The sequence below is a fragment of the Aegilops tauschii genome, chromosome 1 (genome assembly GCF_002575655.3).
Source record: "Aegilops tauschii subsp. strangulata cultivar AL8/78 chromosome 1, Aet v6.0, whole genome shotgun sequence".
Lineage (NCBI taxonomy): Eukaryota > Viridiplantae > Streptophyta > Magnoliopsida > Poales > Poaceae > Aegilops > Aegilops tauschii.
Window position 1 is genome coordinate 117,181,147 of NC_053035.3, and position 16,616 is coordinate 117,197,762.

The 16,616-nt window shown below is 48.7% G+C and overlaps 1 protein-coding gene across 1 annotated transcript; it reads left to right on the forward strand.

The window, feature by feature from the left end:
- Window positions 1–12,113: 12,113 nt before the first annotated feature.
- LOC109732420 (uncharacterized) lies at window positions 12,114–16,134 on the forward strand. Its single transcript, XM_020291595.4, has 2 exons — window positions 12,114–15,230; window positions 15,350–16,134. The coding sequence occupies exons 1-2, from the start codon at window positions 12,392–12,394 to the stop codon at window positions 15,835–15,837; spliced, it is 3,327 nt and encodes a 1,108-aa protein (XP_020147184.1). The 5' UTR covers window positions 12,114–12,391; the 3' UTR covers window positions 15,838–16,134.
- The last annotated feature ends 482 nt before the right edge of the window (window positions 16,135–16,616 follow it).

The window sequence follows — 16,616 nt, forward strand, 5'->3', positions numbered from 1 at the left end:
AAACTCTTTCTCCAGAAAGGACCCGTTCTTGGCAACAAAGATCTTGCCTTCGGATCTGAGGTAGAAGGTATACCCAATAGTTTCCTTGGGGTATCCTATGAAGACGTATTTTTCCGACTTGGGTTCGAGCTTTTCAGGTTGAAGTTTCTTGACATAAGCATCGCATCCCCAAACTTTTAGAAACGACAGCTTAGGTTTCTTCCCAAACCATAATTCATATGGTGTCGTCTCAACGGATTTCGACGGAGCCCTATTTAAAGTGAATGCGGCAGTCTCTAAAGCATAGCCCCAAAATGAGAGCGGTAGATCGGTAAGAGACATCATAGATCGCACCATATCCAATAGAGTGCGATTACGACGTTCAGACACACCGTTTCGCTGAGGTGTTCCAGGCGGCGTGAGTTGTGAAACGATTCCACATTTCTTTAAGTGCGTATCAAATTCGTGACTTAAATATTCTCCACCACGATCTGATCGTAAGAATTTTATTTTCCTGTCACGTTGATTCTCAACCTCACTCTGAAATTCCTTGAACTTTTCAAAGGTTTCAGACTTGTGTTTCATTAGGTAGACATACCCATATCTACTTAAGTCATTAGTGAGAGTGAGAACATAACGATATCCTCCGCGAGCCTCAACACTCATTGGACCGCACACATCGGTATGTATGATTTCCAATAAGTTGGTTGCTCGCTTCATTGTTCCGGAGAACGGAGTCTTGGTCATCTTACCCATGAGGCATGGTTCGCACGTGTCAAATGATTCGTAATCAAGAGACTCCAAAAGTCCATCTGCATGGAGCTTCTTCATGCGCTTGACACCAATGTGACCAAGGCGGCAGTGCCACAAGTATGTGGGACTATCGTTATCAACTTTACATCTTTTGGTATTCACACTATGAATATGTGTAACAGATTCATCAAGAATAAACCATTGACCAGCGGGGCATGACCATAATACATATCTCTCAAATAAATAGAACAACCATTATTCTCGGATTTAAATGAGTAGCCATCTCGAATTAAACGAGATCCAGATACAATGTTCATGCTCAAAGATGGCACTAAATAACAATTATTGAGGTTTAAAACTAATCCCGTAGGTAAATGCAGAGGTAGCGTGCCGACGGCGATCACATCGACCTTGGAACCATTCCCGACGCGCATCGTCGCCTCATCCTTTGCCAGTCTCCGCTTATTCCGCAGTTACTGTTTTGAGTTACAAATATGAGCAACCGCACCGGTATCAAATACCCAGGAGCTACTACGAGTACTGGTAAGGTACACATCAATTACATGTATATCACATATACCTTTGGTGTTGCCGGCCTTCTTGTCCGCTAAGTATTTGGGGCAGTTCCGCTTCCAGTGACCACTTCCCTTGCAATAAAAGCACTCAGTCTCAGGCTTGGGTCCATTCCTTGGCTTCTTCCCGGCAACTGGCTTACCGGGCGCGGTAACTCCCTTGCCGTCCTTCTTGTAGTTCTTCTTGCCCTTGCCTTTCTTGAACTTAGTGGTTTTATTCACCATCAACACTTGATGTTCCTTTCTGATCTCCACCTCCGCTGATTTCAACATTGAATATACCTCAGGAATGGTCTTTTCCATCCCCTGCATATTGAAGTTCATCACAAAGCTCTTGTAGCTCGGTGGAAGCGACTGAAGGATTCTGTCAATGACCGCGTCATCCGGGAGATTAAATCCCAGCTGAGACAAGCGGTTGTGTAACCCAGACATTCTGAGTATGTGCTCACTAACAGAACTATTTTCCTCCATCTTACAGCTGAAGAACTTGTCGGAGACTTCATATCTCTCGACCCGGGCATGAGCTTGGAAAACCATTTTCAGCTCTTCGAACATCTCATATGCTCCATGCTTCTCAAAACGCTTTTGGAGCCCCGTTTCAAAGCTGTAAAGCATGCCGCACTGAACGAGGGAGTAATCATCAGCACGTGATTGCCAAGCGTTCATAACGTCTTGGTTCTCTGGGATGGGTGCTTCACCTAGCGGTGCTTCTAGGACATAATCTTTCTTGGCAGCTATGAGGATGATCCTCAGGTTCCGGACCCAGTCCGTATAGTTGCTGCCATCATCTTTCAGCTTGGTTTTCTCTAGGAACGCGTTGAATTTGAGGACAACGTGGGCCATTTGATCTACAAGACATATTGTAAAGATTTTAGACTAAGTTCATGATAATTAAGTTCATCTAATCAAATTACTCAATGAACTCCCACTCAGATAGACATCCCTCTATTCATCTAAGTGAAACATGATCCGAGTTAACTAGGCCGTGTCCGATCATCACGTGAGACGGACTAGTCAAGATCGGTGAACATCTCCATGTTGATCGTATCATCTATACGACTCATGCTCGACCTTTCGGTCCTCCGTGTTCCGAGGCCATGTCTGTACATGCTAGGCTCGTCAAGTCAACCTAAGTGTATTGCGTGTGTTCCGAGGCCATGTCTGTACATGCTAGGCTCGTCAACACCCGTTGTATGCGAACGTTAGAATCTATCACACCCATCATCACGTGGTGCTTCGAAACAACGAACCTTCGCAACGGTGCACAGTTAGGGGGAACACTTTCTTGAAATTATTATAAGGGATCATCTTACTTACTACCATCGTTCTAAGAAAATAAGATGCAAAACATGATAAACATCACATGCAATCAAATAGTGACATGATATGGCCAATATCATTTTGCTCCTTTGATCTCCATCTTCGGGGCACCATGATCATCTTCGTCACCGGCATGACACCATGATCTCCATCATTGTGTCTTCATGAAGTTGTCACGCCAACGATTACTTCTACTTCTATGGCTAACGCGTTTAGCAATAAAGTAAAGTAATTTACATGGCGTTATTCAATGACACGCAGGTCATACAAAAAATAAAGACAACTCCTATGGCTCCTGCCGGTTGTCATACTCATCGACATGCAAGTCGTGATTCCTATTACAAGAATATGATCAATCTCATACATCACATATATCATTCATCACATCTTCTGGCCATATCACATCACAAGGCACATGCTGCAAAAACAAGTTAGACGTCCTCTAATTGTTGTTGCAAGTTTTTACGTGGCTTGTATAGGTTTCTAGCAAGAACGTTTCTTACCTACGTAAAACCACAACGTGATGTGCCAATTTCTATTTACCCTTCATAAGGACCCTTTTCATCGAATCCGTTCCGACTAAAGTGGGAGAGACAGACACCCGCTAGCCACCTTATGCAACTAGTGCATGTCAGTCGGTGGAACCTGTCTCACGTAAGCGTACGTGTAAGGTCGGTCCGGGCCGCTTCATCCCACAATACCGCCGAAACAAGATAAGACTAGTAGTGTCAAGAAGAATTGGCAACATCTACGCCCACAACTGCTTTGTGTTCTACTCGTGCATAGTAACTACGCATAAACCTGGCTCATGATGCCACTGTCGGGGATCGTAGCAGAATTTTAAAATTTCCTACGCATCACCAAGATCCATCTATGGAGTATACTAGCAACGAGGGGAAAGGAGTGCATCTACATACCCTTGTAGATCGCGAGCGGAAGCGTTCCAACGAACGGGGTTGATGGAGTCGTACTCGCCGTGATCCAAATCACCGATGACCGAGTGCCGAACGGACGGCACCTCCGCGTTCAACACACGTACGGAGCAGCGACGTCTCCTCCTTGTTGATCCAGCAAGGGGAAAGGAGAGGTTGATGGAGATCCAGCAGCACGACGGCGTGGTGGTGGATGTAGCGGGGATCTCGGCAGGGCTTCGCCAAGCTTCTGCGAGAGGGAGAGGTGTTGCAGGGGGGAGAGGGAGGCGCCAGGGGCTGTGGTGTTGCTGCCCTCCCTCCCCCCACTATATATAGGGACCCCTGGGGGGGCGCCGGCCCTGGGAGATCAGATCTCCAAGGGGGGGCGGCGGCCAAGGGGGAAGGGGGGTGGCTTCGCCCCCAAGCCAAGTGGGGCGCCCCCACCCCTAGGGTTTCCAACCCTAGGCGCAGGGGGAGGCCCAAGGGGGGCGCCCCAGCCCACTAAGGGCTGGTTCCCTTCCCACTTCAGCCCATGGGGCCCTCCGGGATAGGTGGCCCCACCCGGTGGACCCCCGGGACCCTTCCGGTGGTCCCGGTACAATACCGATAACCCCCGAAACTTTCCCGGTGGCCGAAACTGGACTTCCCATATATAATTCTTCACCTCCGGACCATTCCGGAACTCCTTGTGATTTCCGGGATCTCATCCGGGACTCCGAACAACTTTCGGGTTTCCGCATACTAGTATCTCTACAACCCTAGCGTCACCGAACCTTAAGTGTGTAGACCCTACGGGTTCGGGAGACATGCAGACATGACCGAGACGCCTCTCCGGTCAATAACCAACAGCGGGATCTGGATACCCATGTTGGCTCCCACATGTTCCACGATGATCTCATCGGATGAACCACGATGTCGAGGATTCAATCAATCCCGTATACAATTCCCTTTGTCAATCGGTACGTTACTTGCCCGAGATTCGATCGTCGGTATCCCAATACCTTGTTCAATCTCGTTACCGGCAAGTCACTTTACTCGTACCGTAATGCATGATCCCGTGGCTAACTCCTTAGTCACATTGAGCTCATTATGATGATGCATTACCGAGTGGGCCCAGAGATACCTCTCCGTCATACGGAGTGACAAATCCCAGTCTCGATCCGTGCCAAATCAACAGACACTTTCGGAGATACCCGTAGTGCACCTTTATAGTCACCCAGTTACGTTGTGACGTTTGGCACACCCAAAGCACTCCTACGGTATCCGGGAGTTGCACGATCTCATGGTCTAAGGAAATGATACTTGACATTGGAAAAGCTCTAGCAAACGAACTACACGATCTTTTATGCTATGCTTAGGATTGGGTCTTGTCCATCACATCATTCTCCTAATGATGTGATCCCGTTATCAATGACATCCAATGTCCATAGTCAGGAAACCATGACTATCTGTTGATCAATGAGCTAGTCAACTAGAGGCTTACTAGGGACACGTTGTGGTCTATGTATTCACACATGTATTACGATTTCCGGGTAACACAATTATAGCATGAACAATAGACAATTATCATGAACAAAGAAATATAATAATAACCATTTATTATTGCCTCTAGGGCATATTTCCAACACCCTCTACTTGAACATGGTGCTTTATGCTTCATATTATTATCCAATGATGTGTTTCCATCCTATGATGTCTGAGTAGATTTTCGTTGTCCTATCGATGGTTGATGAATTGCTATGATTGATTTAATTTGCTTGTGGTTATGTTGCTGTCCTTTGGTGCCCATCATATGAGCGCGCGCGTGGATCACACCATAGGGTTAGTTGTATGTTGATAGGACTATGTATTGAAGGGCAAGAGTGACAGAAGCTTCAACCTAGCATAGAAATTGATGCATACGGGATTGAAGGGGGACCAATATATCTTAATGCTATGGTTGTGTAGCGACCCGACCTCAAACGGTCAAGTCTCTGTGCTTCTGTGTCATCCCTGGATCGGTAATGCTGACACACACAGTACTCGAAGGATTTATAACAGAGTAGCAATCACACACTTATTACATCGAATGTCTCAAAAAAGAGCTTATTACAATAAATATGGCTTAAGGCCATCTAATACGGTAACAGCGAAAGGCTTGGAAGATAAAGTGAGTCCATCAACTCCAATGGCATAGCTGAGCTGCACAGCAACGACCTAACGAACCTTACTCCTCGTCTGAAAAGTCTGCAACATAATACGTTGCAGCCCGAAAATGGGTCAGCACATTGAATATGCTGGCAATATAACACAGTTGAGCAAGAACAGAATAATGCTATCACTACATGCATATTTGGCTGGTGGAAAAGCTCTAGGGTTATAGTTTTGCGAAAAGCCAATTTTTCCCTACAAGAAAGGAATAGATTTTATTTAACTATCATGGTAGTTGAAACATCATTGAGAAGGTTCCTCCAACTCAATCCCAATTAAAAAGTAATTATCAACCCAACAATATTAAATTAGAGTGATGAGATACATATGATAATCCAAGTACTAGATACTCAAGATGTCCATCACCGGGGACACGGCTAACCATGATTAGATTGTACACTCTGCAGAGGTTTGCGCACTTTTCCCCACAAGACTGGATCGCCTCCGTTGGATTTCTCGCACTACATGGTGTTTGAGAAACGGATGACCGAGACACAGTCTTTCAGAAACATTAACTCTAACCCGGGGTAGACGGTACCAACCTACATCCCTCTACATCTGCTAGCCTACCACTGGAAGAGCTCATGCAACTTACTCAACTATACTAGAGCCCATAATAGCTTGTGGCTGCACACGGAAGTTTCTAGCATGAAATATCTCAGTTCCCTTTGAGCCTGGGTGGCGGACCTTAGGATTATCACACGGGTACTCAGGGATATCCTAGGACAACACTGGATTCTCCAGGTGCCCGACAAGCAATCCACCCAGATGTGTATTAAAGTTGCCACCTTAAGTTGAACCATTAATTAACAATCTCACATCTGTCATGGATTCACTCACCCAAACCACATCTACGAGCATAGCATAGCAATATAAGCAATACGTAGAAGTAACTCCCAAGGGTTGGATATAACAGGGCAATAGGTTCTACCTCATCAACTACTTCCCAATACCCACAAGTTAATCACATACTAATCATGCAGTGTTTGAGGATTGGAGCTAATGCATAAAAACTGGGTAATAATGGGATATGATCAAAGTGTTACTTGCCTTGCAGATGATCCGCAAAGCCTAGAGACTCGTAGTAGCACGCTTCGCACTCCGGGAATTCTATCGCAAACAAACAATAGCATACATAAGCAATCAAGCAAAGATGCACGTGTAAAACTCAAATAAGAAGATCTAACCAGAAAGTTCAACTTAAGAACTCCGGTTTGCAAAAAGAATCAAATCAAACAGAGCAACGAAACTCAAACTACGAAAGAAACAAAATTCGTTTACTAATCTGGACTAAAGTCAAATTTTACAGTACCAAAATCTTGTTCAAGCTGGTTAAACAGAAAGAGGGCTTCGAGACGAAGATCTAGGCGCTTGAATTGCCTGATTCCGACAAACGAGCGAAAAGTTAAACTAAAACGAAAATCGCGATCGAGAATAATCGTGAAAAATCCGAGAAAAAGAAAAACTGACGAACAGGCTAACGAACGGACGCTCGCTGTCTGCGGGTAACGGGTGAAAACCATTCGTTAAAACGAACGAACGAACAGGTGTTCGCTAAATAAATAAACCGACGGGAAACCCGATCTAAAAGAATAAACCGGATTTTTTTTAAAAAAAGCGGATCTAGATCTAGGGTTTACCGAAATAAACCGACGAGAGAAAAAAAAAACGACGGCGGCTCCGGCGAAGTCGGCGGCGGCGGCATGGGCGGAGCTGCGGCGGCGGGGCGGTGCGGGGCGGCGGCGCGGAGCTGCGGCGGCGGCGCGGCGGAGGCGGGGCGGCGCTGCGGCTCGGGGTGGCGGGGCGGGCGGCGGCGGTGGTGGTGTGGGGGTCGAGGCGGGGGCCGGCTTGGCCTTTAAAGGGCCGGGCGAGGCGACGGCTTGGGCATGGGGCCGGGGGAGGAGGAGTCCTCCCCGGACTCGGCGACGGCGTCGTGCGCCGGCCGGACTCCGGCCGGAGTCGGTCGGGGTGAGGGGCGGGCTGGCGCGGCTGGCCAACTAGGCCTCGGCCCAGTTCGGCCCGGCGGAAAAACTTAAAAACAAATTCCCACGCAGAAAAACACCGAAAATAAATACTAAACGGACGCCAAAAATCCGTAAATAAATTTTCCCCGTCCTCTAAAAATCTACCGGACAAGGTGAACATTTATTTGGGCCTAAAATGCAATTTTGAAGAACGCGAATTTTTCCTATGCAAATAAAATAGCAATAAAATCCCAAATACAATATTTATTTGTTTTTAATATTTTTCCTCCAATATTTCATTGTTTTTGGGGAAGTCATATTATCCCCTCTCATATTTTTTTATATGAAATATTTTCGGAGAGAAAAATAATAAAACAAATTGATCCTCGTTTGGATATTTGATAAAATTCAAATATGAAAACAGTGAAATCCCCAACTCTCTCCGAGGGTCCTTGAGTTGCTTAGAATTTCGAGGATCACGAAACGAATATGCAATAAAATATGATATGCATGAATGATCTATGTATAACATTCCAAATTGAAAATTTGGGATGTTACAGGTTGGGTTTTACCTTAATGAACGTTAGTAGTTGCGGATGCTTGCTAATAGTTCCAATCATAAGTGCATAGAATTCTAAGTCAGGGATGACATGCTAGCAGTGGCCTCTCCCACATAAAACTTGCTATCGGTCTAGTAAAGTAGTCAATTGCTTAGGGACAATTTCGCAACTCCTACCACCACTTTTCCACACTCGCTATATTTACTTTATTGTGTCTTTATCTAAACAGCCCCTAGTTTTTATTTACGTGCTCTTTATATTCCTGCAAACCTATCAAAAACACCTACAAAGTACTTCTAGTTTCATACTTGTTCTAGGTAAAGCGAACGTTAAGCGTGCGTAGAGTTGTATCGGTGGTCGATAGAACTTGAGAGAATATTTGTTCTACCTTTAGCTCCTCGTTGGGTTCGACACTCTTACTTATCGAAAGAGGCTACAATGATCCCCTATACTTGTGGGTTATCATTGTCCTCGCCCGCGAATGTTTCGGCAACCGTCAACGTGTGGACATCCTGCAGAGTATTGTCGTCATCCATCTTGGTAAACGCTAGATCACCCATGTTGCGAGCGCACGGTGGCCATTGTCCTTGTTGTCAAGCGGTGCTCGACCATGTCGCTGAGAGCCAGTTGATCGTCCTTCCCCATGAATGCTTTCAAAATGATTGAGCGTGATTAACTGCTCATTTAATTAATTAATTACACAAATAATTAATGGACTACCTAATTCTCTACATGCCTAATTAACTGCTAACCAAATTAATTAGTTATCTGCCTAATTAGAAGAAAATCCCTACTTCTAATTATCTGTAGGAATAATTAACTCTCTACCTAATTACTTCCTTTGTTCCTTTATATAAGGTGTATTTATTTTTTAATAAAATTCCACAGTGTAAGGTGCATTCTTCTAATTCGATTTTTAGCCCTCCAGAAAAAAGGAAAGTATCTTTCTCCTGATTGCCTCTATCTCTTCTTGTAGCAAAAGAAGGAAAGTATCTCTCTCGATTGCATGTATCTCTTGCTTCCTACACTCACTGATTCACTTGCCACTGACTAACAAATTTGCCAAGGGTAATTTTGTACTAACAACTCTATAATTATGCACCTTGGTCAGCGTGCCAAAAATAATACACCTTATATAAATGAACGGAGAGAGTAATTAATTACTGACTCAGATTCCAAATTGATTTGGTGCAAAACAAATCCTATTTAAATGGCCTAATCAATTGCATACGTAATTAACTATCTAGCTAATTAATTTCATTGATGGTTTGATTTGTGAATTGATTAAATGCTCGATTTCCATAAGGCTGGTCATAGTGGGGAGTAACTTAGACTAGTGTCATGCATACGATACTAGTCTAAGTTACTACGTTCATAATGCAAATTAACATAATAGTAGTATCATAGATGGCTTTATTTATTAGCTCGTAGACTCATCTTGTCTTGAAAAGTGCTATGTTACAGTAACATATTATGTTACCACCTTTCATTAATTGTTTGCCACATAAGCAGAATTTTCTTGAAGTGCGCTATGTTACTAGCTAAGTTACTCCCACTATGACTAGCCTAATATTTTCGCATGAATGGCTGCTACGAACGACGATTACGACTACCGAGTATTGTAGGACAGATTTCCTTAATAGATTTTTTGTCATTTGAATGGACATAGTAGATTTGAGAATCTAGCCTGTTTGGCTCTTCGTATGACTGACAAGAAATATAATATGACCACATACACGAATGCGTTCATGTGGCGGTCCGATGACCCGTCTTCCGCCATGGCCGTCCTCGACACCGTGATCCACGCCTTGGCATTGTCGAGCATCGCGCCGGCGTCAGGCCCGGCCACGACGTCCTCCATGCTGTTGCGCACGGCGTCCCTCCGCAAGGGCGCACGGATGCGTACGCTCATAACATAAAAGATATGTCATTTTTGTATATTAAAAAACTTGTGATTGTCAATTAATAGTAGAGATAACGATAATAATAAATTGCATATTGCGCGACATTAGCGATTTGTTATTGAGAAATATCTGATTTTGTTTTGGAAAGTTATCTCAAATATATGATGTGATTTTTGAATTCTTAATTACTTATTATTTATATGATTTAATTAAAGAGACACTTGCCAAACCAAGTACGAAACAAGATCTACCCCTTTAATGGGATTTGGTTTTTGATGGGAGGGAGAAAATCCAGTGGGAAGGGGTGGTGGGAGGTGAGATGAAAAATAGATAGACGAAAATAAACCGGGGAGGGCAGGCTACCAACTCCCCTTTTAAGAGTAGTGATAATTCCTGACTCGGTTTCCAAATTGGTTAAAGAAATCCTATGTAAATGGCATAATCAGCTAATTGATTCCATTGATGGTTTGGTTTTCGAATTGATTCAATGCTTGATTTCCAAAATATTTTCGTAGACTTGGCTGTTACGAACTACGATGACGACTACCGAGTATTCTAGGACATATTTTCTTAACGGGGTTTTTGACATTTGAATGGACACACTTGATTTGAGAATATAGCATATTTGGCTATTTGTATGACCGACAAAAAAAATATATGACCGCATCCACGAATGCATGTATGTGGCGGTCCGACGATCCACCTCCCACCACGGGCCGTCCTCGACGCCTTGATCCATGCCCTAGCATTGTCGAGCATCACGCCGGTGTTAGGCCCGGCCACAACATCCTCCATGATGTTGCGCACGGCATCCCTCCGCAGAGGCGCACGGATGCGTACGCTCATAACAAAAAAGATATTTTTTTTGTATTAGAATACTTACAATTGTCAATTAATAGTAGAGATAATGAAAATAATAAAGGACATAGTGCGCGGGATTAGCGATTTGTTATTAAGACATATCTGATTTTGTTTTGGAAAGTTATCGACAAAAAGCTTATGTCTGTCTTTTAGAAGGTGATCTCGAATATATATGATGTGATTTTTGAATTCTTAATTACCTATTATTTATGTGACTGAATTAAAAACAACATCTGCCAAATCAAGCATGAAACAAGATCTCCCCCTTTAATGGGATTTGGTTTTTAATGGGAGGGAGGAAATCCAGTGAAAAGGGATGGTGGGAGGTGACACGAAAAAAACCAAATGAAAAATAAACCATGATGGGGAGGCTACCAACTTCCCTTTTAGGAGTAGAGATATATGTCACACAAGAATCATTATTAAGAATCTTTTTGTTACTGCTGCAGTGGTAGTATCTCCTTGTCTAATTAATCTCCAATCTTTGTGTAGGAATTTCTTGGAGACTTAAATAGGGAGATGATTTACTTACCATCCATGTAGAGGAAGAACCCCCAATTCGATTTATTTCAAACTGTTGGACTGTGGGTGCTCTTCTCAGGTCTCACTACTAGCACTGCAATTGCCACACTTTAGAATCCAAAATTACACCAAGGTCCTTAACCACAAACTGTTTAATAGTAACCAATCCAAGTTACAGGCTGTGAAGTGCTTGTTATTCAATATTATCGTCCTTGAGAGTTGAGACACACCCTTTCCATGATGAAGCTGCCCACCCAGATGCCCTCTTTTCTTTCTCCTGGCTGCTAGCAAAGCTGTTACCGCCGTTAAAATAAAATAGTTCACCAGTTGGGCATTGCAAAGCAATTAGACGTTGGTGATCTGATGCCTGCAGTAACAAATTTAAATATGCTCAACCACCAATGGGTCCTCACAATGGTGACTGACTGTGAACAAATATTTTTTGAAGGCGGTGATAATTCAGTGGTAGAGGCCAGAGGAGAGTACATCTGAACAATTTCCTAGGAGAGACAGGGTGTGGTAGTGTGCACTGTTGCCTCGGATCCAGAGATTCTGCAGGTACAAAGGTGGCCTTCCTCCATTGCTTCATCATCTCATCAACCTCAAATACTCTCTCTTTAACCTCCTCCTCCCCTCTCTCTCACTCTCTCTCTACTTATGCTAAACCTCTTCGCCACTCCATTAATTAGTTACTGCTACTAGGCTTGCAACATAAGCAAGACCAAGATTTGGCTCCAATTAACACCTCTAGACCACCCAATTCTGTAGAGTTAGCTGCTGCTGCTACCTTGTACTCATGTTCTTGCATATTCTTGTACTTCGGTAGTTGCATGGTACGAAGCTAGCGTTGCTGTCATGGGTAGGCGGAGCAAATGGTGGGCGGCGGCGCTCGTCAGGTGCTGCGCGCTTGTCATGCTGTGCGTGGGCAGCGCCGTCGTCGCCGCCGTGGACGAGCAGGGTGCGGCCCTGCTCGCGTGGAAGGCGACGCTGCGTAACGGGGTTGGCGCGCTGGCGGACTGGAAGGCCGCGGACGCGTCGCCCTGCCGGTGGACCGGCGTGGCGTGCAATGCCGACGGCGGCGTCACCGAGCTGCGCCTGGAGTTTGTCGACCTCCTCGGCGGCGTCCCGGCCAACCTGGCCGCCGCCGTCGGAGGCACGCTGACCCGGCTCGTCCTCACCGGCACGAACCTAACGGGCCCGATCCCGCCGGAGCTCGGCGCGCTGCCCGCGCTGGCGCACCTCGACCTCAGCAACAATGCGCTCACGGGGTCCATACCGGCCGGGCTTTGCCGGACGGGGAGCAAGCTCGAGACGCTCTACCTCAACTCCAACCGGCTGGAGGGCGCCATCCCGGACGCCATCGGCAACCTCACGTCGCTCCGGGAGCTCATCATCTACGACAACCAGCTAGGCGGCAGGATTCCGGCGGCCATCGGCCGCATGGCCAGCCTCGAGGTGCTCCGCGGCGGCGGCAACAAGAACCTCCACGGCGCGCTCCCCACGGAGATCGGCAGCTGCTCGAGGCTCACCATGGTCGGCCTCGCCGAGACCAGCATCACCGGCCCGCTCCCTGCGAGCCTCGGCCGCCTCAAGAACCTCACCACGCTGGCCATCTACACGGCGCTGCTCTCTGGCCCGATACCCAAAGAGCTCGGCCGGTGCAGCAGCCTGGAGAACATCTACCTCTACGAGAACGCGCTATCCGGGTCCATCCCGGCGGAGCTCGGCGCGCTCAAGAAGCTCAAGAACCTGCTGCTGTGGCAGAACCAGCTCGTCGGCATCATCCCGCCGGAGCTCGGCTCGTGCAGCGAGCTCGCGGTGATCGACCTGTCGATCAACGGGCTCACCGGCCACATCCCGGCGTCGCTCGGGAAACTCTTGTCGCTGCAGGAGCTGCAGCTCAGCGGGAACAAGATCTCTGGCACTGTGCCGCCGGAGCTCGCCCGGTGCAGCAACCTCACCGACCTCGAGCTCGACAACAACCAGATCACGGGCGCCATCCCTGCCGAGCTTGGCGGCCTCCCGGCGTTGCGCATGCTTTACCTGTGGGCCAACCAGCTGACCGGAAACATCCCGCCGGAGCTCGGCCGGTGCACTAGCCTCGAGGCGCTGGACCTGTCGACCAATGCTCTGTCCGGGCCGATCCCACCGTCGCTCTTCCAGCTTCCACGGCTGTCCAAGCTGCTCCTCATCAACAACGAACTCTCCGGCCAGTTGCCAGCGGAGATTGGCAATTGCACGTCCCTCGACCGCTTCCGGGCAAGCGGCAACCACATCGCCGGCGCGATACCACCGGAAATCGGCATGCTTGGGAACCTCAGCTTCCTGGACCTGGGCTCCAACCGGCTGTCCGGTGCCCTCCCCACGGAGTTGTCCGGATGCCGGAACCTCACGTTCGTCGACCTCCACGACAATGCCATCTCCGGCGTGCTGCCGGCAGGGCTCTTCAAGGAATTGCTCTCGCTCCAGTACCTAGACCTCTCCTACAATGCCATCTCCGGCGCGCTCCCGTCCGACATCGGCCTGCTCAATTCGTTGACAAAGCTCATTCTCAGCGGCAACCGGCTGTCCGGAGCGATGCCACCAGAGATCGGCTCGTGCTCCCGTCTCCAGCTCCTCGACGTCGGCGGCAACTCGCTGTCCGGTCACATTCCGGGGAGCATCGGCAAGATTCCGGGACTGGAGATCGCCCTTAATCTCAGCTGCAACCGCTTCTCCGGCTCGATGCCATCGGAGTTCGCAGGGCTCGTGAGGCTTGGGGTGCTCGACGTGTCACACAACCAGCTCTCCGGCGATCTCCAGGCGCTGTCCGCGCTCCAGAACCTCGTGGCGCTCAACGTCTCCTTCAACGGCTTCTCCGGCCGGCTTCCAGAGACGGCGTTCTTCGCGAAGCTCCCAACCAGCGACGTCGAGGGCAACCAGGCACTGTGCCTCTCGCGGTGCTCTGGCGACGCAGGCGACCGTGAGCTCGAGGCACGCCGCGCCGCTCGTGTCGCGATGGCCGTCCTGCTCACCGCCCTCGTCGTCCTCCTGGTGGCAGCGGTGCTCGTCCTGTTCGGTTGGCGCCGGCGCGGCGAGCGTGCCAGCGAGGACAAGGGCGCCGAGATGTCGCCGCCGTGGGACGTCACGCTGTACCAGAAGCTGGACATCGGCGTCGCCGACGTGGCCCGCAGCCTCACTCCGGCGAACGTGATCGGCCACGGGTGGTCGGGCGCGGTGTACCGTGCCAACATCCCGTCGTCCGGCGTCACGGTCGCCGTGAAGAAATTCCAGTCATGCGACGAGGCGTCCGTGGAGGCGTTCGCGTGCGAGATCAGCGTGCTGCCCCGGGTGCGCCACCGCAACATCGTCCGTCTGCTTGGATGGGCGTCCAACCGCCGGACGCGCCTCCTCTTCTACGACTACCTCCCGAACGGCACTCTAGGAGGTCTGCTCCACGGCGGCGCGACCGGTGCGGCCGTCGTGGAGTGGGAAGTGCGGCTCGCGATCGCCGTGGGCGTGGCCGAGGGCCTCGCTTACCTCCACCACGACTGCGTGCCGGGGATCATCCACCGTGACGTCAAGGCCGACAACATCCTCCTCGGCGACCGCTACGAGGCTTGCCTCGCCGACTTCGGCCTGGCACGAGTCGCCGATGACGGCGCCAACTCGTCGCCTCCGCCGTTCGCCGGATCCTACGGCTACATCGCTCCCGGTAAGCATTCCGCCCCTTCAAAAAATCACTGCAGTTCCAACTCTGCTACTCAGTTAAAATTCAATCTCCATGTAAAAGATGAACTACCGGATTAACATTTGTCGTCATGGTTGATGCAGAGTACGGTTGCATGACCAAGATCACAACCAAGAGCGACGTGTACAGCTTTGGTGTGGTGCTGCTGGAGATGATCACGGGGCGGCGCACGCTGGACCCGGCGTTCGGCGAGGGGCAGAGCGTGGTGCAGTGGGTGCGCGACCACCTGTGCCGGAAGCGCGACCCGGCGGAGATCGTGGACGCGAGGCTGCAAGGCCGGCCGGACACGCAGGTCCAGGAAATGCTGCAAGCCCTCGGCATCGCGCTGCTGTGCGCCAGCCCGCGCCCGGAGGACCGGCCGACCATCAAGGACGTGGCGGCGCTGCTACGCGGCATCCGGCACGACGACGGCCCCGACGCGCGGAAGGCCGGGAACGCAGAGCGGGCCGATGCGAAGCCCATCTCACCCACCAAACTTATGGCTCTCACCAGACCGGTCCAAACGCAGGCCCAGGTCCAGGCCCGAGCGAGTTCAGGTTCCCTGGGCCTACTCAACAACCGGGACGGATAGTTTAGCCTCAGGTGACTTGGCGGGCCCACTAGCAGTGCGATGTTGACAATGCAACCTTGTGTACTTTATTATTAGGGGACCCGTAGAAATTATGTATGTGTCCTTATTCACTTTTGAGGTGAGTGCAAGGGGGTGTGTCGTTTTGCTAGGTGCACGCTCTCTGGGTACAAATGTTGTTTCCTTCTGCAGGGATTTAGTGATCATAGGATACCATGTCTAGATGGTCCAGCAGGGTCATGACAGGTCAATAATTTTGTGTACCATAAAATGGGGTATAATGCAATGGAAGTTTGTGTATATTATCCAATTCATAATAATTGGCTATGAGACCAATGGAGATGTTTGTCAAAGGGAGCACATGCCACCTAATGGTCCAACACTGGTTTGTTCTGCATTACATCAGCCAGATGGACGAGGATCCCCTGCTGTGCCCCAGCCTACCTTTGAGTCACTGACACATGGGTCCCACAGAGCATGGGGCCCACCTGTCAGTGGCTCAAAGGCAGGGTATAGCAGGGATTGCGAAGTCAGAGGATCCATGTCCTAGCCAGATGCGTTTTTAGAAGTTGTGTATCAGTTTGTACAAATGGGATCTGCATTTTTGGATTGAACTGTCTAATTAATCAAGCCCTTATAGGCTAGCAATATGGGATAAAAGATGATACCCCGTGCATTGTTGCGGTAATCCTGTTAAAAGAAATGCGCAATTAGGTGCTACATAAATACCTAACACAAATAAAACTGAAACATGAGAGTATTCTCAGTCGGATTTGCTAATT